Below are 26,569 nucleotides of genomic sequence, written 5' to 3' on the forward strand. Positions count from 1 at the left end.
CCCAGTGACAGCTGCGGGCCTGTTGGGGAGAGGGGCAGGGGGGCTTGCTAGCACCAAGCCCGCAGGGGGCTGGAGGTCGGTCCCTCTTAAAAGGCGTCTGAGACTGATCAAAGAATCCCCCGCCCGGCCCCAGGACCCCCGGCCCCTCGAGAGACAGTGCAAGCCACCACTTGTTCGCGTACACTGCACAGACGTTTATTGAGGGGCTTCCAAACCAGCGCGGGAGACAGCTCCGGGGAGGCGACATAGCAGGTTGGCCTCCCGCCCACGGGGGTGGTCACGCCCGGTCCACGTCCCTACACCGCCCCCCACCGCGTCTCCCGCGCTCCAGGCGGGACCCCGGTAGCGCGAGGGCTCCCTCCCGCCGCGCGCTCCGCCAGGCCCGCTCTGCGGTCGCCATCAGCTCTGCGCGCCAGAGCAGCACTGGGTGGCTGGGGGCGGGCGAGAGGGGAGGGCGGAGAGGGGAAGAAGGCCCGCAGCACCACCTCCCCACCCGGCCGCCTCGGGAGGACCAAGGACTGAAACGGTTTGAGGCGGGGTGTGGGAGGGGGCTTCGGCGACCGGCGCGCCAGGCCCAGCCAAGCCGGAGGGGGGCGGCGCCAGGCTCGCCTTGACCTTGCTGGGAGGGGGCCTCGCGCGCGGGCTCAGGGTGTCCCCAGCTCCCGCCGCCCGCCGCGCCCAGCCCTCCGCCTGCGCCAGCACAGGAAGGCGGCGGTCAGGAGCCCGAAGCCCCCGCCGAGCGCAGCCAGCGACGCGCCCTGGGCCAAGTCCAGGCGGGGTCCGCGCAGCGAGAAGGTGATGGCCGTGGCGGCTGCGCCAGCCAGTACGGCCAGGGCGCCGAACGGCAGGACGCAGCGAGGCCACGAGCGCCCCGCGCCGCCCGTGGCCAGGAGCAGCGCGCGCAGGGCCCCGAGGGGTTCCGGGGGCGCGGGTCCCGGCGGGGAGGGTGCGGGTGCTGTGGCGGGCTCCGCGGGCCGGGGCCCAGGCACGCTCATGCTGTGGACGCAGTGGCTGAGTGCGGGTTGGAGTGGACACCCACCGCAGCCCCTGCTCGCGTCGGCCACGTCACAGCCTATTGGCCCGGGACGCGGTGACGCCATGGGGGACGCCTGGGAGTTCACCCGCCCCCTCCTCGTTTTGGTGGGCCATCAAAGAGGGTGGGAGTTAATAGGGGGTGCTCCCCTTTGTTTCTGCACCCTTGAATTCGGAACCCCCATCTCCACCCAAGAGGGCCCTTGTGTGTCCACAGGGATGCGCCCCGGATTGGCCCTGAGACAGAGGAGTTATGGAGTCTGCAGCTGCTGGCTCTCATCTGGGCCTGGCCAGAGGGAGGTGGCTGTGCACCTGCTGTCCTGGGAGCTGGCCTCCGGTAGGGGTGGTGGAGAGTAAGGCTAGTGAACCAGTTGCGAGGGGTCTGGGCAGACTGCCCGCTGTGGGACACACTGGGGTGGACGGGCACGAAGGGGGCACCTGGACATAAGCTCTGGCGGCAGCAGGGGAGTGGCTGGCCTGTGGTCCCCTGGGCCGGGTGCCAGCAGCCCAGTCCCTAGGCAGTGGCCGGGGAGCGGGGCCTCCAGTGCAGTGAGGCCCATGGTCTTCCGTGTCCTGCTCTGGGCTCCCAGCAGCCCCCAACCCCGGGCTCCACGTTGGAGGTCAGTTCTGGCCTGCTGGGACTTCACCTCCTGCCGGGGCCAGGGAGCCACCCCAAAGGTGCTTTGCCGCAGCACTCCACCGGCTGGTGGGAGACCTGGTACCACCACCCACCTCCTGGCCCTGTGGGGCAGGGGCTGGGGGCTTTCCTGGTGGCAGGCCCAGTCCACAAGGGCCAGCGGTTCCCTGAGCGCCCACCACAGCTCTAGGAACTTGGGGGAAGACAGCCAGTGTCCCTGTGGGGTGCCCTGGGCCCTCCCCTCATACACAAGGGATGTTCGTCTTGACACCAAACAGCAGAGCCGGCAGGTCTGGGCGCAGCGGGATTCACACGCCCGCACTCTGCAGTGGCTTTAATGTCACACAGGCAGCTCTCAGGTCTCCAGTGGGAGCAAACCCAGGTGGCCCGGAAAGGCTCCCAAGGCCCCGGCGAGGAGCCCTGACCACGGGTTTGTGAGGAGGCCACCGCTCACTGGCCCACCCGTGGAGCGCCGCCCGGCGGGCTCCAGCGGCTCTGGGCACCGGGCGCCGGCCTCAGTCAGCCATGTCGTCCCGTAGGATGCTGAAGAAGTGCTCGCCGCCCTCACAGAGCAGGCTGTGCACCGCGCGGCACAGAGCCAGGCAGGGCGGCCCGCGTGCTTCCTGGGTGCTCAGCACCGGCAGCAGCTCGGCCATCAGGACCTGGGGGACAGGGAGGGCAGCATGAGGCCAAGGTCTCGGGGAGCCCAGTTCTGGGCAAGGAGTCCAGCGCTCCCAGCAGGTGGCCTAGGGCGCAGGGCAGGCCCAGGACAGACCCACTCCTCCCCATGAGCCCAGGTCCTCGGGGAGTGGGCAGCACACCCCAGGTCATGGTTGGTGCTTCCCGGGGGGCTGGGCTCTGGGACTACCTTTTGCAAGTGGATCTGCTGGTGCAGCATGGCCACCCGCAGCCTGAGGGCGGCCAGGGTCTGCAGCTCCTGGGGGCTGGAGTAGCAAAGCAGCCGGGGGCTCCAGGTGGGGCCTGCTCTGCCCCCACAGGGCGACGAGGGCTGGGGGCGCCATCCCGCGAGACACGGCCCTGGAGGCTGTTCCACCACTGCTGAGGCCAGGGGCTGTGTTCTCATGGGGTGGCAGCCAGCCCCTGGCTCCCACACACCCTCTGCCCACTGCTGAGGCCAGGGGCCGTGTCCTCGTGGGGCGGCAGCCAGCCCCTGGCTCCCACACACCCTCTGCCCACCGCTGAGGCCAGGGGCCGTGTCCTCGTGGGGCGGCAGCCAGCCCCTGGCTCCCACACACCCTCTGCCCAGCCCTCCGCCTTGCCTGTCCGCAGGACGAGGTACAGCTGTTCAGGTGCGTGCCTGGTGGACTGGGCCCCCTTTACCCCTCGCATTTCCCACTGTGCTTACACAGGACTTCTGGGGACTTGGTTTTTCACTCTTAAAACTTCACGCCGTTACCCAAGTGGGCGGGATCCTGCCACTCACGTGAGAGACCCGGCTGCAGTTCCTGGCTCCCAGCTCCAGCCTGGCCAAGTCTCGGGTGTTGCGGGCATTGTTCCTCTGTCACTCTGTCTTTCAAATAAATAAACAAACAAACAAACAAGAACAACCAAAGCCCCCTGAAGCCACTCAGTACCACGAAGGACAGAGCAGCGCTACCCGGCCCACGAGTGACCACCTCCCAGCATGCGTGGCTCTCAACTGCTAAGACGCCAGGACTGGACAAACCAGCACACGCAGCCATGAACCACGTCTGCTGGGTGGCGGGGGGCTGGGGGGCACAGCCGGGGAGAGGCCAGCACACCGTGCCGGGGGCACGGAAGAGCCCGCCCGCCTCGGGTCCCCGGCAGAGCCGAGCCGAGGGCCCGACCCGGGTCTGGGCCTCACCTGCCGGCAGCTCCTGCAGCCTCTGCAGACAGCGCCCCACCATGGCCTGCAGTCCCTCCAGGGTGAGCAGGCAGTGGTACTCCTGCGTCCAGTCAGAGCGGGCTGTGCAAGGGCAGGGAGCGGGTCGGGTCCAGGGCACTCCTGGCCCCTGCCTGCGCCCGGCCGGACCGCGTCAGAGCCCTCACTGACCTGCCGAGAGCGCCTCCCACATGTGCAGTCTCATCAGCGCGCAGGCCCTCCGCAGGCGCCGGCCCTCCGCCTCCACCTCCGCGCCACTGGGCCTGGGGCTGGGCCAGCTGGACTGCACGTGGGTCAGGGAACGTCCTCTGCGGCCAGCCCCCCCCCCCCCGCCCTGCCCCGGAGAGCCCAGCAAGGATACAGCTGTCTGCATTTTCTGCAGGAACCGGGCTCTGGCAGCGGCGGCGGCATCTGCGGGGTCCCTGGTCTGTGCAGACTCGAGCTGGGCCCACAGGCTGGGGGACACACACGGGTGCCCGGGAACCGGGCAGGGGCGGGTTATTCTAGCCCCCAGAGCTGAGCCTTGGGGGTGGGCAGGGCCGGGGTGGGGTGGGGGCAGAGCTGACCCCCCGAGGAAGTGGGGAGAATTCACGGAAGGAGAAAAGACCCCGTACTGCTGTAAGCGTGTCTGCTTCAGAGGACAGGGCTGGTACTGCAGACCAGGCACAGGGCAACCCGAGGGCGCCATTGCGCTTAGCCCCGGCAAGCCCTCTGTGGAGGTGTCCCGCTGCAGTGGCCTCCGGAGGACGGCGACTCGGCCTCACACTCTTCAAGCCTTGTGTGTGTGTGTGTGGGGGGGGGGGCTCAGAGCCGGGACTGAAGGTGACCCTCTGAACAGTGACCCGCACAGCAGACCAGCAGGGGCCCCGGGGAAACCCTTGCCCGCGCGGCCCCAGGCTGCTGGCACACCGTGGCCTCCCCTCTGCCCCCACCGTCTCACCGCTGGTTCTGGGACGCCGCCTTCCTGAGGGCCGCGGGCAGCCGCAGCAGCCTCCTGCAGAGAAGCGGGGGTTCGGGGTGGCCCGGCTCGCCGCTCAGAGCCCCGTCAGCACGAGGCCTCCCCCACCCCCGCGCTTCCACAGGCTCTGGACCGGGCTTCAGCCCAGCATGGCCTGGGGACAGGGACAGGGCCCCCAGGACCCCTGGGCCGGCCTGGGGGCGGGGCAGGAGGCCAGCCTCCCGCAGGTCAAGTCCAGCCAGCAGCTCCTGAGCCCACACTTGACCAGGCGCTGCCGAGGGCTCCCCGGGCCCGCGTCCTGCTCAGTGCGCTGCTCTCTCACCGGTCCTCAGCCTCCTGCGGCCGGCCGGGATCGGAGCCGGCAAACGCGGCCATTCCTCCAGCGAGGGGCTGGGAAACCTACCCCTGCTCCTTCAGCGTGAAGGCTCCCGGGGCCTGAGGGGCAGGCGATGGGGCCACTCGCTGGTCTCTGAGGCTGCGTCCAGGCTCGGTGGCTCGGGCTCTTGTCCCCACACCGGCCCTGTCCCTGCCTGGCAGAGGCCTGAGCTCCGGGTGGTCCGTGGCAGGCGTCCTGGCCTGGCGGATGCCCTTGGCGGGCCCTGGGCCACCTTGGCCGGACCCTGGCGCCGCGGTGCCAGCGGAGGCGGCAGCAGAGCCGGGCGTCAGGCCGGCGGCCTCGCCTCTTCCTCCGGCCCTGCAGACACTTCTTCGCACGCGTGCAGCCTTCTCCAGCGCCTGCGTCAAGAGCTCCAGCTCCTTGAGGTCCTGGGGGCTGGGGGTGCGCGCTGCGAAAGCCAAGAGTCATGCAAGGCTCCCTCTCCGCCGGCCCCCAGGAGAGGCCCCTGAGCACATGCCAGGGGCAGCCCGTGAAGGCGGGCGGCCCGGTGTACCTGGGGTCAGGTCCTCTTCGGTAGTTTCTGGCCCCGGAGGTGGATCTGGAGCCCAGGTCCTCGCTGGTTCCCTGCAAAGACGCGGGGAGCCACAGCACGACTAGGAGTCAGGGCCCGAGGTTCTGCAGCCGAGCCCCGGCCTCGGAGCCGGCAGGGTCCGGGTGCAGGGAGGCGCACTGGAACCCGCGGTTCCAAGGCGGGCGGCTGGGCCAGGCCTCCCGGCCGCGGGGGTGCTCTGTGCGGAACTCTGAGCGTCCAGGGAGAACCGGCCAGAGGCCCCAGGGCCCGCGTACCAGGCCTGCAGCAGCCGCCGGCAGACTCCGAGGCTCCGCTCCTGCTGCTTCTGTCTCTCTGCGCAAGCGTCCAGGGCGCCCTGTAGCTCGGCCACCAGGCTGGGGGCGACACCGACGGCTCAGCGCCCGGGCCGGCCTCGGGCCCCCGCCCGCCCACGCCCGCTCCCTCCCGCGCGTGGGCCTCACCGCTGGGAGCAGCCGGCCGGCAGCATGTCCGCGGCCGCAGCGCCAGCTCTCGGCAATTTGGCGCCCCCCGGGAAGTCCCGCCCCTTCCGGCCAGCTGCCCAATCCCAGGCCGAGCCCACGGCCCGCCCCGCCCCCAGGGCTGGCCGCGACTCGGGTGACCGAGGCCTCGCTCCCAGGCTCCTCTCGCTGGCCGCCTGTGGCCCTTTGTCGACTTCGCGTCCTCAAGCCGCCCTCCACAGGGCCAGGCGCGTGAAAGCGAGGATGCTGCACGCGTGGACGCGCTCGGCCTGCACCCGGGGGCGGGTGGTGCCAGGTGGGTCCCCGGAACCCGGGCGAGGCGGCTGGGGGAGCGGGGCCTGGCGGGGGCGTGCAGCGGGGTCACGGGAACCAGGAGCCGCAGGAGCTGCCCCCACGCTGCTGGAAGGGCTGACGGTGCAGGGGCCCCGGGGTGCCGGACATGACCATGAACAACTCATTCAAACCCCTAAGCAGCCAAGGACTCTCGCGGTCAAGGGAGAAGGTGGGGGGGAGGGCCCCCCGGGGGCGGTCTGTAGTGGGGGCAGGGGCAGGAGGCCCACACCCCGGGCTGGTTCCTTCGGCAGGTGCAGGGCGGCGGCACCCAGGACGGCAGTGAGACGCACACAGCCCTGTGCCAGTCATCACGTTTAATCCACACAGCACCCCTGCGAGGTAGGAATCCCTGCCCCTCACAGACGGGGACACAGGCTCACACAAGTCCAGGGACACAGCTGCTAGGCCAGGTCGGCCTTGCCCAAGCCCACCCCACCCAGACAGCGGCCGCTGGACACAGGCACACACACGCGGGCACGGGGAAGCACCAGTCTGTACTCCTGGCTTCTGGCTCAGGGCACGCAGAGGACACTGCTGGCCACGTGGCTCCTTCTACACGGGGACAGAATCATGACAGCAGGCGGGACGCGGTCAGTGGTCAGCCCGGCCTTGCAGGTTCCCAGGCCTCCTCTTTCGGCTGCAACTTCCAAGGCTCTCTTGCCGGCTGGCAGCCAGGGCAGGGGACAGCTTCCACTCCACGGGAACACGGCAGAGCCACGGCCGCAGGCAGGCAGGGCTCCCAGGGCCCTGCTGCTCTGCCTCTGGGCTCCCTCAAAGAACGACAAATTCCTTTAAAAAATGCTTTTCCGGCTAAAACCTTTGAGTCCAGAGCGAGGGCCCGGAGTCGGTTTTCAGTCGAGTCCTCATTTTTTTCTTCTCATTCACGGTTTTTTCTTCTTGGAGGAAGAAGGGAGTAGAGACGTAAAAATGGAAAAAGAATGGCCCAAAAATCAGTGCGAGATGTGCCCACGGCCACCACTGGTGAGGACAGCCCTTCCGAGGGAGGGCAGACTTCAGGAGGGGCCAGGCTGGGGGCGGCACAGCCCGGGAGGGGGCAGGCGGCCATCAGCTCCCCTCAGCAGCCCGAGGCCAAACACGCGGGCAGGGACCAGGCTGCGCCAGGCTCTCGGCGGCTGAGCCTGGCAGCTGTTGGCTCCGGCACGGGGCTCAGAGGGGCTGGGAGACGGTGGACACAGGGGTCTGGACAGACAGGCTCATGGTGTGCGTGACTGCTGTGAGGCCGAACCTTCCAAAGCAGCAGACCCCGGCTGTCCACTCCCCCGGGGCTCCTGGAGGAAGGGCCCCCGTACCCGTGGGCCACGGGCTCTGCTCCCGCGCATGGCCTGCAGGCCAGCCCCCCTCAGTAGTCAGGCACCCAGCAAGGCACTGGCGAGCTCACAGCCGCAGGAAGCCCAGGTTCATGTCCTCGTCCTCGTCCTCCTCACTGTGCGCCGACCGGTTCTTCCGCTTCACCTGCGGCCGGGGAACGCTGCCCTCCGGGGGGCTCGGGGGCCGACACTGTAAACATGACTTCCTGGCCTGATGGTGGCAAGGCTGTGTGTGCGGGCTGCTGCCCGGGGACGGCACTGAGGTAGATGGGGGCGCGGCCCCCGAGCTGGTGGGGCTCGCGCTGCTGACGGAGGAGTACCCTGAGGTCGTGATGTCCTTGCCCGGCGCGGTCCTGCTGCGGGCGTGGGGCTCGGGCCCTGCGGAGGGAGCTGCCAGGGTGCCCGGCGCCCGGCGCCCCGTGGCCTCTGGAGAGGCCTCCTCATCACTCGACGCCTGGCAGCAGTGCTGCTCTGGGTCCAGGCAGACCACGGTGACGTCCAGGATGCCACTGGGAGCCGTCACTGTGGGAAATGTCGGGGCAGGAGAGGTCACACCACAGCTGGGGCGTGGGGTGGGGGCAGGTCCCGGCTCTCAGCCAGCAGGCGGACCCCATGCCAAATGCGCTGCCCCACCTGTGTCAGCCCCTGCACCGCTCGCCTCTGCGTAACGTGGACGAGCTGCCTGCCGACTCTGGGCAGTGGCGGGTGACAACAAATGGCCACCTCACCTAACCACTGGTGGACACAAAACTGAAAATCCACAGGAACTCACCTGCCGGGAGGTAGAGCCCACGGCACAGCAGGGCTCATGCACACAAGCACACATCTCAGAAACATTCTAGAAAGATTTTACTGGGTACAGCAGGTTAAGCTGCCGCCCGTGACGTGGCATCCCACGTGAGCGCCAGTTTGTGTCCCAGCTGCTCCACTTCCGACTCAGCTCAGTGCTAACACACCTGGGAAAGCAGCGGAAGATGGCCCAAGGACTGGGCCCCCGCACCCACGTGGGAGACCTGGATGGAGCTCCAGGCTCCTGGCTTTGGCTTGGCCCTTGCGGGAATTTGGGGTGAACGAGCAGATGGAAGATATCTGTCACCCCTGTGACTTCCAAGTGTGTCTTTAATTTAAAGGATCTTATGAACTCCAGGCAGGGAGTTCTGTCCCACCCCGGAGAGGGTCTACCGATATGCCTGCCTGTAGCATATACGTAGACACTGGCCGTCCTAAGGCCTCCCTCTCCCTACTGCCGCCACCCCGCACTGGTGTTCAGGGGCTCTGCCCTCATGCCTCCCTGTGTCTGGCCCCAGCCTGGCCCCAGGCTCAGCCCTCTGCACACCCCCTCCCCGGTGACACTCACCGTCGCCCTCCTTCTCGCCCTCGCTCTCCTGGTCACCCTCGTAGCCAGAACAGCAGTCCAGGCTCCAGTCCAGGAAGCTGCCCAGCAGTGTCTCCTCCTGGCTGGACAGCTCTGCAGTGGGGGTGGTGACAAAGCTGCCCCTGTCCTCCTGCAGGCTGTTCTCACGCTTCCTGTAGCGGGGGACAGCCCAGGAGGCCTGGTCAGAGGCGGCAGTGTCGGGGGCCCACCCAGTCCTCCGCACCTGCACACCCTGGGCTCATGGCCATGTGCTCCCGAGAGGTTTGTGGGTAGAATGGGTGGAAGGCCTCGAGGGCAGGGGCTCGGCTGGGGGAAGGGCGATTTGGAGAAAACCGAGCCTGGGGCAGGGTGTGAACCTGGCCCACTGTGCTGCAGGACCCCACAAAACCACTCGGCCCCTCTGGAAGCTGGGAGGACGATGGCACTGTCGGGTGCCGAGAACAGGAGCTGCAGGCCAGCCACGCTTGGCAAAGGCGGCACCAGGTCTCCCTGGGAACGGACAGGAGGAGAGCAGGCAGACACAGGCGCACATGGGCAGCCCAGGAACCCCCTCCCGGAGTGCATGCGTGAGTACGTGTGAGTGCGTGCACATGTGTGCGTGTGTGCTGGGGGTCTCAGCCTGCGTGTAGTCAGCTTGGGAGGGGCCCAGTGCAGGGAGGCCTCCCATGCTTCCCAGGGAGGAAGGGGAGCAGCACGCGGGCGTCTGCTGCCAGGGCCCGTGCCCCAGAAACCAGCTGTGGAGGTGGCCTTGCACGGCCCTGTGTGTGACAAGGGTGACAAACCACCCAGGGCCTGCCCACAGCAGCTCACGGGTGCGTGCGGGGAGTCAGAGGCCCTGCTCACGTGGGCTTTGCAGGATCAGTGGGAGTTCTTCAGGGCGGACAGGATGGGGGGGCTTATCCCAGGAGGCACAGCAGGGACACGGAGGCCGGACTGAGGGCCGCGGGGCAGTGGTGCGAGGGAAGGGGGTGGCGCAGTGCCATGGTCAGCTCAGCTTTGCCTGGCCAGCGAGAGGCAGCACAGAGAACGGGAGCCACCGGGGGAGGGCGGTCATCAGGAGGATGGCCCGACCCAGGCTGCCTGGCTTGAGCCCACAAACCCCCTCTGGGGGCCGCAGCGTGGCTGAGGGGCGCAGGCCAGTCTGCGGCACAGCCCCGGCCCGGAGCACTCACCGTTTGGTTCTCCTCCCAGACGGAGAGCTGAGGAAGGCGTGGATGTCTCCCGCGCTGACCAAGGACGCGGGCTCCGGGCTTTCCTGCTTCACGCCCAGGGCTGCACACAACTGGCTGTAGCTCAGCACCTGGGGGCCCGAGGCAGGGAGTGGAGAGGAGCCCACAGGCCGATGAGGCCCCCGACACCCAGGTGAGCGGGACAAGGCTCCTCCCTCTGGCCCCCGACACTCAGGTGAGTGGGAGGAGGCTCCTCCCCCTGGCCCCAGACACCCAGGTGAGGGGGAGGAGGCTCCTCCCCCTGGCCCCCAGACACCCAGGTGAGCGGGAGGAGGCTCCTCCCTGACCCCTGACACCCAGGTGAGCGGGAGGAGGCTCCTCCCCCTGGTCCCAGACACCCAGGTGAGTGGGAGGAGGCTCCTCCCCCTGGCCCCCAGACACCCAGGTGAGCAGGAGGAGGCTCCTCCCCCTGGCCCCCCGACACCCAGGTGAGCAGGAGGAGGCTCCTCCCCCTGGCCCCCAGACACCCAGGTGAGGGGGAGGAGGCTCCTCCCCCTGGCCCCCAGACACCCAGGTGAGCGGGAGGAGGCTCCTCCCTGACCCCTGACACCCAGGTGAGCGGGAGGAGGCTCCTCCCCCTGGTCCCAGACACCCAGGTGAGTGGGAGGAGGCTCCTCCCCCTGGCCCCCAGACACCCAGGTGAGCGGGAGGAGGCTCCTCCCTGACCCCTGACACCCAGGTGAGCGGGAGGAGGCTCCTCCCCCTGGCCCCCAGACACCCAGGTGAGTGGGAGGAGGCTCCTCCCCCTGGCCCCCCGACACCCAGGTGAGCAGGAGGAGGCACCTCTTCCTGGCTGATCTCCTCGTAGCGCTTGTCTTCGAATCGCTGCTTCACCGCCGTCAGGGAGACTTGCCGGTAGTCCTTGGGGGCGTCGTCGTGGAAGCTGGAAACGGGCATGGAGGCAGACTCGTGAGCTCCCCACCCTGTCTTTTTTTTTTTTTTTTTTTTTGACAGGCAGAGTGGACAGTGAGAGAGACAGAGAAAGGTCTTCCTTTGCCGTTGGTTCACCCTCCAATGGCCACCACGGCTGGCGCGCTGCGGCTGGCGCACCGTGCTGATCCGAAGGCAGGAGCCAGGTGCTTTCCCTGGTCTCCCATGGGGCGCAGGGCCCAAGCACTTGGGCCATCCTCCACTGCACTCCCTGGCCACAGCAGAGAGCTGTCCTAGAAGAGGGGCAACTGGGACAGAATCCGGCGCCCCGACTGGGACTAGAACCCAGTGTGCCAGCGCTGCAAGGCGGAGGATTAGCCTATTGAGCTGCGGCGCTGGCCCCCACCCTGTCTTTAGCCTCAACTCACTGACGTGGAGGGGACAACACTTTCAGAGCCATCCCAGCCATAACAGGACATGCTGGGGAATAGTCTGGCGGTCCCCCCAACAACGGGCAGACGGCTCCCACGTGCCCAGCGTCCCCCCAGCAACGGGCAAATGGCTCCCACGTGCCCAGCGTCCCCCCAACAACGGGCAGACGGCCTCCACGTGCCCAGTGGTCTCTCCCACTCTCGAGTGCAGTGGATGGATGGGTGGGTCACCGAAGGCAATGTGGCCACACACCGGGATGTTATCCAGTCACATGCCACAACACGGATGAAGCAACGCATGATGGCAAGAGAAAGCAGCCAGACACAGGCCACGGACGGGGACTCCTTGGTATGGAACGCCGGCATAGGCAGATCCAGCGGCAGGAAGATTGATTACCAAGGGCCAAGGAAGCCGGAGTGAACCAAGCCTGGGGTTTCTTTCTGGGGGGTTGGGGTGGGGGTGCATGTGTGTATGTATGTGTATGTGTGTGTGTGTGTGTGTGTGTGTGTGAGAGAAAATGTACTAAAATTCACTGGTGGTGGTTACAGGACTCTGTATCTTAAAAGCTTACTATTAGACACTTTTTAAAAGTACGGTTCCTGAATAAAACCTTCCAGTTTCTCTTTGAACGCTGCCATGCAACGCTTTTGGTGTCCACTTGTTCCGGGGGTGAGCGGGGTGGGGGGGACAGACACGCTGCCCCTTGATCCTCACCCCCTTCCTCATCTGCCCGCTACAGAGGAGCCTGGCAGTTCAGGAGAAAAGAGCGGGAAAAGCCCAAGGCAGTGGGTCCCCCGACCGGACGGACCAAAGAGGGGGCTGGCTGCAGGGTGCTGCCATCCTGGAAGCCGGAGACAAGGCTCCGGTCAGCACAAGGGCAAGGGAGGTGCCCACAGGTGGCCAGGCGGCCACGCCCAAGGCCCTGATCCCTCTGCGGGAGTGTGAACTTCCGTGTGTCAGGAAGTTCACCAGACCCAAGAGCTGCCTGGCTCCAGGGGTGACAGAGGCAGACATTCTGCGGTCACCAAATGCAGCCCACAGGCGGAGCCAGCGAGCGAGCGGGCGTCCGCTCAGACACCGGGGACGGGCCGGAGGGAGGCTCAGTGGGACAGTCTGGGGCAGCAGGGCAGAGGCAGCACCAGGCCACGGACCCCAGGGTGGTGAGGGGGACCCCAGAGGGAGGGGCACTAAGCAGCAGGAGGAGCAGAGAGGCTGAGAGGAAGGCGAGGGAAATGGCCGCAGCCGGAACCAACTCAGCACCAGGCAGTCCCTGCCCCGGCCCCTGCTGTTCCCAGCTCACTGCTCCACTAACGGCCCCGGCCCCGGCCCCAGCCCTGGCCCCGGCCGGTCCGCACTCAGGCTAGGAACAGCTGTGCCCTCTGCCTGTGGCCCGATGCTCTCGTACCCTGCCCCAGCTGTTGTGGGCAGGGGAGGCTGGCACCCGCCGTGGCATCCGAGGCTCCCCCTGCCCTGGCGTCTGGCGGGAGGGTTTGTGTAGACTCACCACTTCTTATGAAGGCTCAGGACGCAGGGCATGAGGTCTTCGTAGGAGAACCCAGTGAAGTCCCACAGCCGAGTGGGCCAAGGCTGTGCTGGGGAGGGAGGGAGGGAAGCAGGCTGGAAACGAGGGCCGGCATGACGGCCGCCTGACCACTGCCACCCCACAGCTCTGACAGCTCCGTCCCACACTCCCGGAAAGCTGCAGTCCCTTGAAGTGGCTCTGGGGCCTCTGCCCCCCCGGCGACGCCTGCGGTCCGCTCTGGTGTCTCCCCTCCCCTCGGAGCACTCACCCTGCCCATGTACCAGTCTGGCCAGCAGCAGGGCCGCGGCGGCCAGGTGGGCCGGGGCGTAGGCGGACAGGCTGGTGTGCAGCAGCGACAGCTCGCACAGGAAGCTGCACAGGTGCTGGGTCCTGGGCGCCATGGGCACCAGCGTCAGCAGGACCTCTTTGTAGTCGACCACCGTGGGGATCTGCAGAGGCGGGTAGTGGGCATGAGGGCTCCGTGTTGGAGGGTCCCTCCCTCTCACGCTATGGGGGGTCTAGGGTTGGCCCAACGACGTTCACACCGCTCCGGGCGTGGCAGAGCAGCTGCCGCCTCTGGGTCCCCGAGGACTCGTGGAGCAAGGGATGCTGGGTCCCCCGCCCCTCCCGCAGCCTCAGACCCAGTAACGTGGATTTCAAAGGACACGGCGCCGGCACTCACTCGAATCTTCCCCTCCAGGGTGGAGACGATCTCCCCCATCATCCGCACCAGGTCCTCGTACTTGTAGGTGTTGTCCGTGAGCCACACGGCCTCCCGGATCGTCAGGATCTCCTTGCTGACGAACCTGCAGCGCACAGGTGGGGGCTCAGCCCTCAGCCTACTTTTTGGGGCAGGGGCGAGGCCTGGGGCCTTTGGACGCCTCCAGGTCAGCGGGGAGGGTTGGCTTTAGCGGCAGGAGGAGGTTACACCGGACTTGTTGCCTGTGGCCAGCGGGGGGGTGGGGGGAATCTAAAGGGAGACGGTGCTGGAACGAGCATTAGAGCCACCAGGCACAGGCAGAGGTGGTCAGTGCGGCCATTGGGCCCTCTGCCCCCAACAACCCTGGGGACAAGGGCTGGCCCCGCCGTGTGACAGCGACTATCAAGCGATTTAAGCCCTGGAGGTGGAGCACTCTTGGGACCAGGACTTGGAAGAGGGCTGAAGAAGTGCCCGGCCGGGTGCCCGAGGCAGCAGACACCCTGTTCTCTACCAGCTCCCCGCATCGGCCATCAGGGAGCACGCTGCCCCCAGGGCCCGGAGGACTCCTTCCCCAGCCGGGGCAGGCCGTGTCCCGAACTCTGCAGTCTGCACGTTCGTCATGGGTTGGCAGAGGATGGGAGGGGCTGGTGTGTAGGGACAGGCCTACACGCGGGCAGAGGCAGCCGCTGCGGAGAGGGAAGGCGGGGCATCCCGGCCCTAAAGACATTTCTAAGCAGTTAGTTTCCCACTGGGAGTCGGCCGGCGGCCCGGTCACGTGGTCTTGGGCCATCAGACACAGGACTGTGGAGGCTGCACCTGTCCAGCTGCAGGTGGTGGGCACACCCACGGCTGGGTCCATTCACAAGCTCACCGGGGAGTGCTCTGCTCACTGACCTGGAACCCGCGTCCCCCCCACCGGATGTGCTGCTGCTTTGAGCAGCTAGACTACACGTCCCCTGTGACCCAGCTTAGGGGTGAAGCAGAGACACCTGTAGGTGTCACAGGGCCGGGGGGGCTCCTGCGGTAGGACAGGGCCAGACCACAAGCCATGACCTCATGAAACGGAAGCCCAACCCCGTGAGCCTAGCCGGGACCTCTGCGTCTGGGCAGACGGCGGCTCAGAGGCAGGCAGGTTTGAGCGGTGTCACCCCAGCACTGAGACGCCGTGAGGCGGTTCTCCGTTCGGACTCCGAGAACACGGGCAGGTGGTGGGTGCCCTCGGGGGTTGGGGAAGCATGATCCAGTCACACCCCAGTGAGCCCCCGGGAGGCAGGCGCCCTGCAGGACAGCACCACTCGGGCTCACGCTGTCAGTACGGGAGGTTCGGGTCCCCTGCGGCCGGGGGTCCTCACCGCGTGCAGATGACCATGCAAGCGATGCCCAGCAGCTGCAGCCGATAGCGCGGCACCACCCGCCTCCGCAGGTACCGGTCCACACACTCCACCGTGAGGTGCAGGCACAGGCTCGTGAAGTCCTTCATGGTGGCGACCTCGACCAGCCAGTCAATCAGAATGTACCTGTGGGCAGAGGGCCGGCACCGCGCTACACCAGAGCCCTCCAACCATCCCCACCTCATCTCTGCTGGGCTCCAGGGACGAGTGGGTGGGAGTGCCGGCCCCCACCCCACACGCCCTGCATCTCCAGCTGTGTTCCTGGGAGGCGGGGGGGGGGGGGGCTAGCACAGGAGGGTGCTCACACACACAAACGCCTGGGGCCTCATCCTAGCACAAAGGGAACAGCCCCCCCCCCCCCCCCCGCCTCTCCCAGCACTGGACGGGTCTGACTCTCGGGTAGGGGCAGGCGGGGGCTGGCTCACAGGTCCCAGGACCAGAGAGAAACCGCTCAAAGGCAGAACGAGCGCTGACTGTCAGGCAGACCCCGACCGCCCCTTCCCCTCACTCGGGCGAGACGGCTCTCACCCAGGGCATTTGCTGCGCAGTTTCCCAACAGCACAGAGCCAGGAAGGAGAGGAAGGGCTCTTGAGCTTCCCAACCCCCCCCCCCTCCGACGGACAGCCCAGGCCCGAGGCCCGCGCCTCTCCACCAGGCGGCCAGGGCGGAGGCAGAATGCCGCGTGCACCCCGGAGCCGGCGGACCGTCTCTTACAGCAGGGAGGCCTGCGCCAGCAGAGAGCAGCGCTGCCGAGGGCAGGATTCAGCCGGGCACAGCAGGCCGGCGGCCGAGGTGGCGCGCTGCAGGGTGGAGCAGACAGCCTCTCTGCACCCCCGGGACGGGCACCGGGCCACGGCCTGAGGGGCAAACCAGTCACCACTGCCAACAGACCAGGGAGCGCCTCTGAGCAGGGACTTCAGCAGTTTAATCACCTGACTTCTACAACCAGGACACTGCCTCGTTGACACGGCTACATTTGCGCTGCACGGCAGCCCGAGGGTGAGGAGGCGGGTTCCTGCCCAGACGGGCGACCGCGTGCCGGCCATCGCCTGCTGCAGGGCTGGACCCAGGCTTTCCCTCCGCAAATCCAGGTGATCTAAAGCTCATGAGCTTCAGGAGCCAGCACTGTCCACTTGACCCTCTACCAGGTCCTGTTCACACTGGCCCAGTGTACAAGCGTGTTACTGCCAACCTCAGAGGACACTCCTTGGCCGTCCCAGAGGGCACAGCTCCCTGGGTGCGGCCTGGCCCCAGCAGCCACTGGCCCGCACAGAGCACGCCCATGCCCCTGACCGTGGTCACAAGCAAGGCTGTGTCCCAGCTTCAGGAACTGCACGGCCGGCTCTCCCAGGGCGTTCACCACGGTTTAACGTGTTAGAGATGACGAGACAGCCACGTTCGGCACTTTCTTCCTCAGATTCCGGAAAACTTAGGAACTTCGTGTGATGTGAGCAGTGGGGCTGGTGGGCGGCCAGCCGGGCGCCCCCGCCCAGAGCCTCACCTCATGGTGTCGTTGAGCCCCCTCTGCACGGAGAACACCTGCTGCTTGCCGACGGCCTGGGACGCCTGGAACAGCTGGCACACGGTCTCCGCGGACCCCCTGGCTTCCAGCCCCAGCTGGTTCCCATTTGCACAGGCTTTGGCTAAGGCCAGCTGAGGAGGGAAAGACAGTGAGTGGAAGCAGTGGCCGTTCTGAGGTTTCCCACGGGCCCTGGGCTGTCAGGTGACCACTGGCACACGCTCTCGTCCACCTCAACACAAACCTCCCGGCCTTCTAGACAGGTGGCTAAGACCTTGATTACTACTCTGATTTAAGTAACACACATAGCTCTCAAACGCTATTTATCCGAGAAGCAGAGACACAGAGAGAGACCAGACTAGAGCTGGACACGGCCCAGGCGTGCCCCACCCCCACGGGGAGCAGCCGCTGTCCCTGGCGCCAGCACCACTGCCTCCCAGGGTCTGCGTCCGCAGGAGGCTGGGACTGAGAGCGCAGCAGGGCACCCAAGCCAGGTTCTCCATGGCACGCACGCGTCTCGACCGCTGGGCCGCGTGCCTGGGGTCAGCAGAGAAGTGTCGGCTGCCCCTGGCGGGCACAGGGCCTCAGCCAGTTTAAGTCTTCGCCTGCGCTGTGCAACACTGCTCACCCACCAGGGATGGTTTCACACTCCAAGAGTGGCCAGGAGCTGAATGGGGGCTCACTGGGGCTGCCGTTAAAACCCGGGCCTCTGTGGGACCGCGAGCAAATGGTGCCAGGGGCTACCTTGTGGCCCCTCGGTCTCCTCCACCACGTGGTGGTCGGCACTCCCCACCACCTCCTGGACGAAAACGTTCGGGAAAACACCCATGTCCACACTGGATGCCTACCAACGCCCCTTCCTGTCCTTACTCCGTGAGAACACAGCGCGACTGTTTGCATCGCACGCGGTCCCAAGTACCCTGGAGATGAGGCCGGGCACACAGGACGTGCAGACAGCCACTGTCACCCACGAGGCACTCGAGCACCCCGCACGTCCGCATTGGAGGTGGGTCCTGGAGCCAGCTCCCAGGATGCCGCGGGCAGCGCTGCTTCCTCCCGGGCTGCTCACCCGTCAGCTTCGTGACGAGCACACGTGCACCTCCGTCCACCTCACAGAAATGCCCGGGCTTCCTATGCTGCCAGGCGTGTGTGGCACGGCCAGGGACACCCACACCTCCTGTCGGAGCGCCTGCTTCAGGTCCTGGCTACTCTGCACTATTTTTTCTTTAATTTAAAGGCACTTACAACAGAGAGAGCTTCCATCTGCTGTTAAAGCGTCCGAATGGCCGCACAGGCCAGGGCTGGGCCAGGACAAAGCCAGGAGCTTGGAGCTGCATTTGGGTCTCCCAGGTGGGTGCAGGGACCTAAGCACTCAGTCACCTCCCACTGCCCTTCCAGGACCACCAGCGGGGAGCTGGGCCTCGAACCCAGGCTCAGAGGAGACGCCAGCCATGCAGGAAGCAGCTGCACTGTCACCCAACGGCCCCTCACTCTGCACTTTCGAGCCAGCTTCCTGCTGGTGCACGTGGGAAACCCAGGTGGGGTTCCGGGTTCCTGGGTCCTGGCTCCAATCTGGCCCGGTCTCACTACTGAGGCATTCGGGGAGTGAGGCCGCAGATAAGCATTCTCCAGCGGCTCTTCGTTCAGTGTCTCGTTGAGCTTCTCTGTGCAGCCTTTTCGGTAGCTGAACCTCGCTCCTCACACCGCGAGTCCGCAGAAGCGGCTGTGGCGGGTTCTTGCCACACGTGCCACGTACTCTGTCGGAGGCTGTGCTAGCTCTCACATCCACTGACGGGGGCATTTAGTCTACATCTCTGCCAGCAGAAACTATCCTTAGAAGCACGCACGGTGGGGAGGCGGTCACACCTCTTGGGATGCACACAGCCGTCTCCGGGTGCCTGGGTTTGGATCTCGTCTCCACTGCATTCCGCCCTTCTGCCTTTGAACCCCGGGAGGCGGCGGGGGTGGGCCCCGCCACCCACACAGACCTGGAGTGAGCTCAGGCTCAGGCCTCGACCTGGCCCGGCCCTGGCAGCTGTGGGGACTTGGGCAGGCGATCGGGGTGGGAGCCCTGTTTCTCTGCCTTCAAACAAGCAAACAATCCACAAGGAGGGCAGGCACTTGCTTGACACCTGCAACCTCTGGCAGAGCCAGGGTCTGCCTCAGCTCTGCCAGACACCTCAGGAGGCAGCAAGTAGCAGGGTGCCTGGCGTCCACATGCAGACCCCGGCTTCAGCCTGGCCCAACCCCAGCTGTGGCAGGAGTCTGGGGAGTGGCCCAGCAGATGGGAGATCTCTGTGTCTCTGCCTTTCAAATAAACACAATAAAAACCAGGAAAAGAACCAGTTTCTACAGGGGCAGCATTTAGCCTGGAGCTAAGATGCCTGCATCCTGGGGCCGGCACTGTGGAATAGCAGGTAAAGCTGCCAGCTGTCGTGCCGGCATCCCAAATGGGCGTCGGTTCAAGTCCCGGCTGCTCCACTTCTGATCCAGCTCTCTGCTACGGCCTGGGAAAGCAGAAGACGGCCCAAGTCCTTGGGCCCCTGCATCCGCGTGGGAGACCTGGAAGAAGCTCCTGGCTCCTGGCTTCAGATTGGCACAGCTCTGGCCATTGCGGCCATTTGCAAGGTGAACCAGCAGATGGAAGACCTCTCTCTCTCTCTCTTTGCCTCTTCCTCTCTCTGTGTAACTCTGACTTTTAAATAAATAAATAAATCTTAAAAATAAAATTAAGGTGCCTGCATCCCTTTCCCAACTCCAACTCCGCTCCCTGCTAACGCAGACCCAGGGAGGCGCCGCCCACAGAGACCCGGACTGAGCTCCTAGGCCCCCGGTCCTGGCTGCATTCCGTGCCACCATGCACCTCTGAACGGTGAACAGATGAATGAGAGCTCTCTCTCTGCCTCTGGAAATTAAATAAAAACTCTATTTTCAGGGTTGGCTAGCTCTCAGAAACACAAAGCTGTAGACATAAAGGGTAACTTCCCCACGTGCTACGTGCAGAGGACCTCAGTTAACGGCACACTCTGGACGGCAGAAGGCGGAGCGGCTGCACTCACGGAGCAGCTGTGTTCGCGCCTTCTGGAGAGCCCCACGGGGCCTCTGAATGTCTCGGGGTCCTTCAGCTCGGGCTGGAGCTCCGCTGGTCACCGTGCTGCCGACCTCTGGAACAGGACAGCCAGCACCGAGCCGCGCCGGGGCTTGTCCACCCACCTGCGGCTTCCGCCTCCCTTCCCCAGTGTTTGCAGGGTGGGCGGCAAGAATGTGCTCTGAGGTTCGCCCTGAACTGTGACTGCTTCACGGCTGTAGGGGCGGGGGTCGGGCGAACACAGCCACAACCCTGGGTTTCCTGGTCCTGAGGCTAGGTGACGTGGTGAGCACGGCGCAGCGGGAACAGGACCCTGCGCTGCCCACTGCCAGGCCGGCTGTGGGCAGTGAGCGGGTGTGGCCCAGAGAAGGAAGGCGCTGCGGGCTTAGAGCCTGGGCGCACAGGGGCGCCAGCCCGCGGCGTCTCCTGCCCCAGGCCGCAGACGAAGGCACCAGCCTCACCTGTGCTTCCCAGCAGCCTTTGGCGGCACAGTCCCTGAGTTTCCGAAAGCTGTGGAGGCACCGGCCAGGGTCAGACATCTGTCAACAGAAGTCACGGAACCGTGAAGCGCTGTCCTAGGAGCAACCCGGAACCCTCTCGGGGCGCTGCCACGTCCCCAACACCCAGACGGCTCCCCACCGCGCTGGCCTCCGGGACGGTAGCTGCCCTAGAGGCCAGGAGCGGTGGCCTAGTCCCAGGGCAGGGCGGAGGCCGTGCCCCTGGCCACCACGACGCCTCCCCACAGACCCGGCCACTCACGTCTGCTCTCCGGTCGCTTTCCCAGAGGAGGTACGAGCTGGCCAGGCAGCCCTGGAGAGCCGACTCCTCAAAGAGGGCGTGAGCCTGCTGCTGCTTCTCTTCGTCCTGGAACAACCGAGCGGCGGATTCCCAGTCCTGCACCGCGTGTGCCGCTCTGCAGCCCCCACCCACCGCCTCACCCAGAAACAGACCCCACAGCCAAGGGAAGCGCACTGAGGTCCCGGGCCACCCCAAGACCCGCCTCCCTGCCTGCTGCCAAAGGAACTGTGCCACACCGCCCAGAGGGTGGAGCCGCAGGCCCCTGGCTGCTCCAGCTCCTGGCTCTGCCCCTGGCAGCCACCATCTTCCCTAAGCCGGCTGCAGGGGGGCTCACGGATCCCAGAGGAAGCGGAGCATGGGTCCCACGGAGGCCACCAGACGGCAGCAGCACGGGGAGCTCAGCTCCTCCCCGGCCACTCGGCCACGCCCCTCCCCCACTGCTGCCCAGGAGCTGCCCAGCTCCGTGGGTCTCCTGGGTGGACTGGGCTTCCGTGTTGACCTCGGGCCTGGATGCCCTCTCGTTCTGCCGGCCACGGACGCGTCAGACACGGCAAAGGCCGGTGCAGTGGCCACTTCACTCACCTCGAACAGACTGAGCACTCTCCCCACGCAGTGCAGGATGGACGCCCTGTGAGTCTGCAAAGAGAAGAGACGGGGTGGGTGCTGGGCCCAGCAGCCACGACGCCCACGTCCCTCACGGGAGTGCCTGGGTTCAAGTCTCGGCTCTGGGTCTCATTCCAGCTTCCCACTAACACACACACCCCGGGAGGCAACGGTGAGGGCCCCCTGCCACCCACGTGGGAGACCCGGGCTGAGCTCCTGGCTCTAGGCTTCGGCCTGGACCAGCACCAGCAGTTGTGCGCGTGTGCAGAGTACACACATGACTAGGGCCTCTCGCAGATAAACACAACTTACACTGTTCTATCAAAGGAGGAGGACAGAGAGGCCTGTGTGGACCATACCCCACATTCTATCAAAGGAGGAGGACAGAGAGGCCTCTGCGGACCACACCCAGGTCCCCCCACCTGGCACTGGGGCCAGCACAGCTGACAGCCCCCACATCCTGCACCGCCCTCTGCCTTAGGCTCCGGGCTTCCCGTGGCCCGCGGGTCCCAGGCTGCCAGCACTTACTCTCTGCAGCTGGCATTCCGCCCTGAGGCTTTCGTGAACCACGGCCTTGCAGCAGCTGCCAGACACGGACCACGGCGGGCGGATGAAGAGCCAGATGAAGGGAGCGGCGCCCACGTTCAGGCGCTCGGCCAGGCTGAAGAAGTGCGAGGCCTTCAGGCCGTTCACTTCCGCGCGGGCCTCATCGGACACGGACACTGTGGACAGAACACCCCGGCCATGTCTCCGGGGACAGGGCGCGCAAAGTCCTCCGGAGCCACCACACGTGGCAGGAACGAGGGTCGAGGAACCTCCACGCCGCCCCCTCCTCCTCCCCTGCTCCCTCAGGGGTCCAGAAGCCTCAATTCTGAAGATCAGGGAAAAGTGCCCCCTGCAGGTGGCAAGCCCATCTTCCAGGGTCTTCCCAGGGAGGACCCAGGGGCCGGGACAGTGGCGGTGGCTGTGCAATTCTGCTAAACCCGCTGGACTGCACCCTGCAAGGTGTGGGGACCGCTGCTGCTGGGAGTGGGGCAATGGGCGGGGCGCGCCCAGCCCGCCTGCTGCAGGGACCCTCAGCGAGACCCCAGAACTCTCAGAAGCAGCAGGACAGCTGGCTGCACCCTAGTCCTTAGTGTCCTGGGCTCACTTCCTGGGTGGGCAGGGACTGGTCAAGAGAAGGCTGCACAGGGCCTGAGAGGGGCGCGCCTGGCCTCCGGGGGTGAAGGAGTCCAGGCAGAGGCCGGCCTCGACCGGCTTCCCACTTCAGCTGCAGACACCTGGGTGCCATGGACGCCTCCGCCCCAGAGCACAGAGCAGACGGCTGAGGACAGGCGCCTCGGTGTTGGCGGCCAGAGGGCAGGGAGCCCGGGGAAGGCGGTGTGCCCGGGCCGCTCACCAACATGACAGCAGGTGGCCCTGGGCACAGGCTCCCGAGAGGAGAGCGAGGGACACCCCGGCCGCAGCAGGGACGCGGCTCAGCCGGGCGTGTCCCTCACACGCACCCCACGTGGCGGCACCGGGCGGCACTTACGGCCTTCGTTGTAGAGGTAGGCGATGCCCAGCTTCACGGCAGCCTCGAAGTTGCCCTTGTCGGCAGCCCTGCAACAGGAACACACGGCATCCAGCTGTAGCTAGACCTGCCGTCCCCTCCCCAACAGTCACGTATCAGCCTACGGCAGACGGACGTTGAGAACACAGGACCACATGTATGCAGACGTCTGGGACAGGCAAATCCAGACACACAGAGCTGACTAGGAGGCGGCCTGGGCTTCGGGGATGGCTGAGGAGAGGGGCCGCGAGTGTCCACGGGGCAGGGGGCTGCCCTGCAGTCAGACAGGGGCGCTGCGCAGCCGGGGGATGAACTCCGGAGTGCACGGCAACCGAGTCAGGACACCGCCCAGCTGTGGTCCCCTAGTCTGTCACAACAAGGCAGCTCCAGGGTGGCCCCTGGCCAAGTGGACAGTGGGCCCGGTGCGGACACTTGGTTGACGGGAGCCCCGGGGCGGCCCCAGCCCATGAGGACAGTGGGCCCGGTGCGGACACTTGGTTGATGGGTGCCCCAGGGCGGCCCCAGCCCGTGAGGACAGTGGGCTGGGTGCTGATACTTGGTTGACGGGAGCCCAGGTGGACACTGGGCCCAGTGCGGACACTGGCGAGGGGATGGTGAGCGGGCAGAATCAGCAGTGAGTAAAACCCATTAAGACTGAATCACATGGCTCTGACTTTAGGAAAAGACCTAAACATCTCAGCACGCAGACGACTTGTGTTGTCACGTGGGAGCGAGTCGACGGCCTCGGAGGACGCTCAGGGAGTGCAGGAGGCGGGGCCCGGGACAAGGGGCCTGACGGGGGCCGTCTACAGCTTTCGGTCACCCCGCAAGGTAATGGGAGGGCAAACAGCGGCAGGACAGCTCCTGCGTCAGATCCTGGACCAGAGCGGGGCCGGGGCAGGACAGGGAGCCGTTCTCAGGGGATACCTTTCAAAGAGTTGCAGGTTCTTAGGGGAAGGCCACAGCTCCTGGAAGCTGGCACACGCCCACACACTGGCGTGGTTGTCCACCAGGTCCCTCAGGTGGGAGTGCACCTGCAGAACACGGGAGCAAAGGGCGGACGCCTGAGGGACAGCCTGAAAGCCCACCTCCCGGGGCACTTTCTTTTTTTTTAAAGATACATTTACTGGAGAGGCAGAATGACGGCGGGGTGGTGGGAGGGAAGGACCTGGGGAGAGAGATCCTCCATCCGCTGGTTCATTCACAAAAGCCAGGCCAAAGTCGAGAGCCGGGAACGCCACCTGGGACTCGCACGTGGGTGGCAGAGGCCCACGCACTGGAGCTGGGAGCCGGGAAGCAGGATTCCGAGACAGGGACTGACCCTGCCACACAGCGCCTGCCCCGGAGGCTCCTGGGATTCGGATGCAGACAGATGTGTGGTCTCTGTCTCCCTCCTGATCCAGGTAAGGAAGGAACTAGGCTGTGCATAAAAGTGACCGCTGCTTTGAACAAAGGGCCCAGAAACGAGCTTCCCCGAGGGCCTGGAGGGGCAGGGACAGGGTCCTACAAGTGGGGCGTGGACCCCTCAGCTGGCACTCGGACACGGGGTGCCGGCCGACGTGTCCCACGCGGCAGCTTCGCTTGCTGCGCTACAACGCAGGCCCCACATCTTATTTCCTGAGCAACGGCCATCTTACTGGCAGGAGGGTATTTTCTGTTAGAATGACGATGGACGAGTCACGCTTGCCGTGCCGTCACTGCCATCGGAACATCGTCACGCATCTACTGAGGACGTCCAGTTTCCACGGTCCTCCCTTGGCAGCAAAGTGTCGTCCTGACATTTAAGAACACGAGGCCTGGGCCCGAGTGTGGGACAGCGGGAGCAGGCGCCCCCTGCAGCCGGCACCCACACAGGCACCTGTTCAAATGCCGGCTGCTCCACTTCCCATCCAGCTCCCTGCTAATGGCCTGGGAAAGCAGTGGAGGATGGCCCAAGTCCTTGGAGCCCCTGCATCCATGTGGGAGACCGGGAAGAAGCTCCTGGCTTTGGTCTGGCCTAGCCTTGGCCATTGCGGCCACTGGGGAGTGAACCAGCAGATGGAAGATCTCCCTCTCCCTAGAATAAACCCAGGGATTAAAATGTGGACGCCCCACACTGGGGCACCTGGGTTACTGCTCGCTCCTGACCGCAGCTTCCCGCCAGCGCACACCGGTGATGGCTCCAGGGCTTTGGTTCTTGCCACGTACATGGGAGGCCAGGGCTGAGTACTTGGCTCCTGGCTGCAGCCTGGCCCAGTTCAGGCCACTGCGGGCATTTGGGAAGTAAACCAGAGGATGGGCGCTTTCTTACATTAAAACGAAAAGGAAGAAAAGAAAACGCTGACCCCGATCCGGGATGCCGGTGGGACTTACGGCTCGGACGGCCAGGATGTCGCCGACGGAGAGCCATTTCAGGATGTGAAAGAGCGCGTCTTCGGGCAGGCTCAGGATGGAGAGGTTCCGGGGCCGCCTCCGCGTTCTGCGCTTGGCAGGGTGGCAGAAGCACTTGGCACAGCGACAGTGGACCACTGCGGGGAGGACCACAAGGCTCGGTGAGCCGGCCGCACTGACTCCCCGTCCAGCGCGCAGGATGCCAGCACCGCCGACCACCTCATGCGGCCGGACGTCCGACCCGTATAGGAGGCGCGTGGCAGGCGCTGGGAAACCTTCGATCCGGGCCCACGGGACCGCCGGGTGTGGGGAAGGCAGCTGCGGCCCAGGGCGGTTTTCACCCCAGGGAAGCTCCCGGGGCCCTGGCTGGGGCTTTGCCTCTCTTCGCACACTGGGCTACCGGGCATGCGTAACACGGGTCGTCCGGCTTCAACAGCCAGGTTTCCGAGCCCGAATCAGGAGGGCAGCCCCTCACAGAGGCAGAGCCAGGAGGCCAGGCCAGGACATGTCAAGCCGGCTCTGCAGAGGCCAGCGCTGTCTGCCCCCCGCCACCCCCGCATCCTCTGTAAATGACAGAGCTCAGGGCCACAAGGATCCCACACAAAACCCGACCCACGCCCACGCAGCCACCACGGGCCGGCGGGGCTGCCACCTGGGCAGGTGAGCGGTCTCCCCACGGCCGGTCGGCCCAGCCTCCGCCCCGCAGCCCCCTCCTCACTCCGAGCAGAGGAGGCGACTCCGCATTTCCCAGGAAATCGCGAGGGTCCGCACGAACGTCAAGACCCTGCCTCTCCTGCGAACTCGCGTTTTCCTGCCCATCCTCCTCCCTTCCACAGCTCCCCGGCCACCCCCAGCCCCTCTGGCGCAGGGTCTCCCCGCCAGCGCTGGAGCCAGGCGCGCACCGGCGGACGAACTCCCAGGAACCACACGGACTCCACCACTCAGAACGCTCCCTCCTTCACTTGTCTTAGGACTGACACTCGGCGACGCTCCCGGGTCACCGGAATCGCAGCTCACGTCCAGCCAGGACGCTCCTCCACGGCGCCGGGCCCGGCGCAGCCGAGCGAGAGCCGCCAGGTGCGCGGCGCCAGGTGCGCGGCCAAGGCGCGAGCTCCCCGCGCAGACCGCACCGCTGCGTGCGACCACGCGCGCCCCCGCCTCCAACGGCAGCCACGCGCAGTCCCCGCACCGGCGACACGGATCGTCGGCACCGCCGCTCCCGGGGCTCAGGGCAGGGATCGCAGCCGCCGGCCGGGGCGCGGGCGCACCGCGGGCATTTAAACCGCGCGTCCCGGACGCGGGCGAGCTGGAGGCTGCGAGCGCCTGTGACGCCCCCCTCCTCATCCCAGGTAGAAGGGGTTCGGGGCCGCCCCGCACTCACCGCCGCCGCTCCCCATCGCCCCGCTCGTGCCGCGGTTACCCCGAGCCCGCCCGCGAGCGCCCGCGCTCGGCTCCTGCGCGCCGGCCGCCCCGCGCAGGCGCAGATGGCGCCGCACCGCCCGCCCTCGTTTTCAAACGCGCCCGGCGCTCCCATTGGCCGCGCCGCGGGGCCCCGCTCACCCCGCCCAATTGGCCGGGCCG

General features: G+C 66.4%; 2 protein-coding genes and 1 long non-coding RNA gene across 12 annotated transcripts; 1 reads left to right on the plus strand and 2 right to left on the minus strand.

Moving 5' to 3' along the window:
* Nucleotides 1–1,958: 1,958 nt before the first annotated feature.
* Nucleotides 1,959–5,972, minus strand: TEDC2 (tubulin epsilon and delta complex 2). 3 transcript variants are annotated; one of them, XR_016226026.1, is made up of 11 exons: nucleotides 5,861–5,971; nucleotides 5,675–5,773; nucleotides 5,382–5,452; nucleotides 4,895–5,276; nucleotides 4,474–4,527; nucleotides 3,895–3,988; nucleotides 3,705–3,816; nucleotides 3,516–3,617; nucleotides 3,114–3,196; nucleotides 2,538–2,725; nucleotides 1,959–2,331 (listed from the first exon to the last, which is right to left on the minus strand). XR_016226026.1 is itself a non-coding variant. In XM_089321419.1 (11 exons), the coding sequence occupies exons 1-11, from the start codon at nucleotides 5,884–5,886 to the stop codon at nucleotides 2,185–2,187; spliced, it is 1,362 nt and encodes a 453-aa protein (XP_089177545.1). In that variant the 5' UTR covers nucleotides 5,887–5,972; the 3' UTR covers nucleotides 1,959–2,184. The 3 variants fall into 3 exon arrangements, 2 of the variants coding, with proteins under 2 accessions (XP_089177545.1, XP_089177546.1); XM_089321419.1 differs by having other exon boundaries at nucleotides 3,114–3,200; nucleotides 5,861–5,972; XM_089321420.1 differs by lacking the exons at nucleotides 4,474–4,527; nucleotides 4,895–5,276; nucleotides 5,382–5,452; nucleotides 5,675–5,773; nucleotides 5,861–5,971 and adding an exon at nucleotides 4,148–4,344 and having other exon boundaries at nucleotides 3,114–3,200.
* A 7-nt stretch (nucleotides 5,973–5,979) lies between these two features.
* Nucleotides 5,980–12,074, plus strand: LOC108176024 (uncharacterized). Of its 8 annotated transcripts, XR_016226030.1 has the most exons (6): nucleotides 5,999–6,173; nucleotides 6,463–6,550; nucleotides 7,119–7,192; nucleotides 9,290–9,480; nucleotides 10,106–10,276; nucleotides 11,102–12,074. It is a non-coding gene; the product is annotated as an uncharacterized LOC108176024 (long non-coding RNA). The 8 variants fall into 8 exon arrangements; XR_007915650.3 differs by lacking the exon at nucleotides 7,119–7,192 and having other exon boundaries at nucleotides 5,980–6,173; nucleotides 11,098–12,074; XR_016226027.1 differs by lacking the exon at nucleotides 7,119–7,192 and having other exon boundaries at nucleotides 5,996–6,173; nucleotides 9,290–9,484; nucleotides 11,098–12,074.
* Nucleotides 6,511–26,485, minus strand: CCNF (cyclin F). The gene is made up of 17 exons (XM_008251987.5): nucleotides 26,370–26,485; nucleotides 24,971–25,125; nucleotides 23,546–23,652; nucleotides 22,601–22,668; nucleotides 21,595–21,788; nucleotides 21,046–21,099; nucleotides 20,425–20,529; nucleotides 20,127–20,204; nucleotides 16,560–16,711; nucleotides 15,020–15,184; nucleotides 13,650–13,773; nucleotides 13,236–13,416; nucleotides 12,950–13,037; nucleotides 10,927–11,026; nucleotides 10,087–10,214; nucleotides 8,897–9,066; nucleotides 6,511–8,061 (listed from the first exon to the last, which is right to left on the minus strand). The coding sequence occupies exons 1-17, from the start codon at nucleotides 26,383–26,385 to the stop codon at nucleotides 7,607–7,609; spliced, it is 2,340 nt and encodes a 779-aa protein (XP_008250209.3). The 5' UTR covers nucleotides 26,386–26,485; the 3' UTR covers nucleotides 6,511–7,606.
* Between the last annotated feature and the right edge of the window lie 84 nt (nucleotides 26,486–26,569).

The sequence above is a fragment of the Oryctolagus cuniculus genome, chromosome 19 (genome assembly GCF_051225735.1).
Source record: "Oryctolagus cuniculus isolate XC-2025 breed Fujian yellow rabbit chromosome 19, ASM5122573v1, whole genome shotgun sequence".
Classification (NCBI taxonomy): domain Eukaryota; kingdom Metazoa; phylum Chordata; class Mammalia; order Lagomorpha; family Leporidae; genus Oryctolagus; species Oryctolagus cuniculus.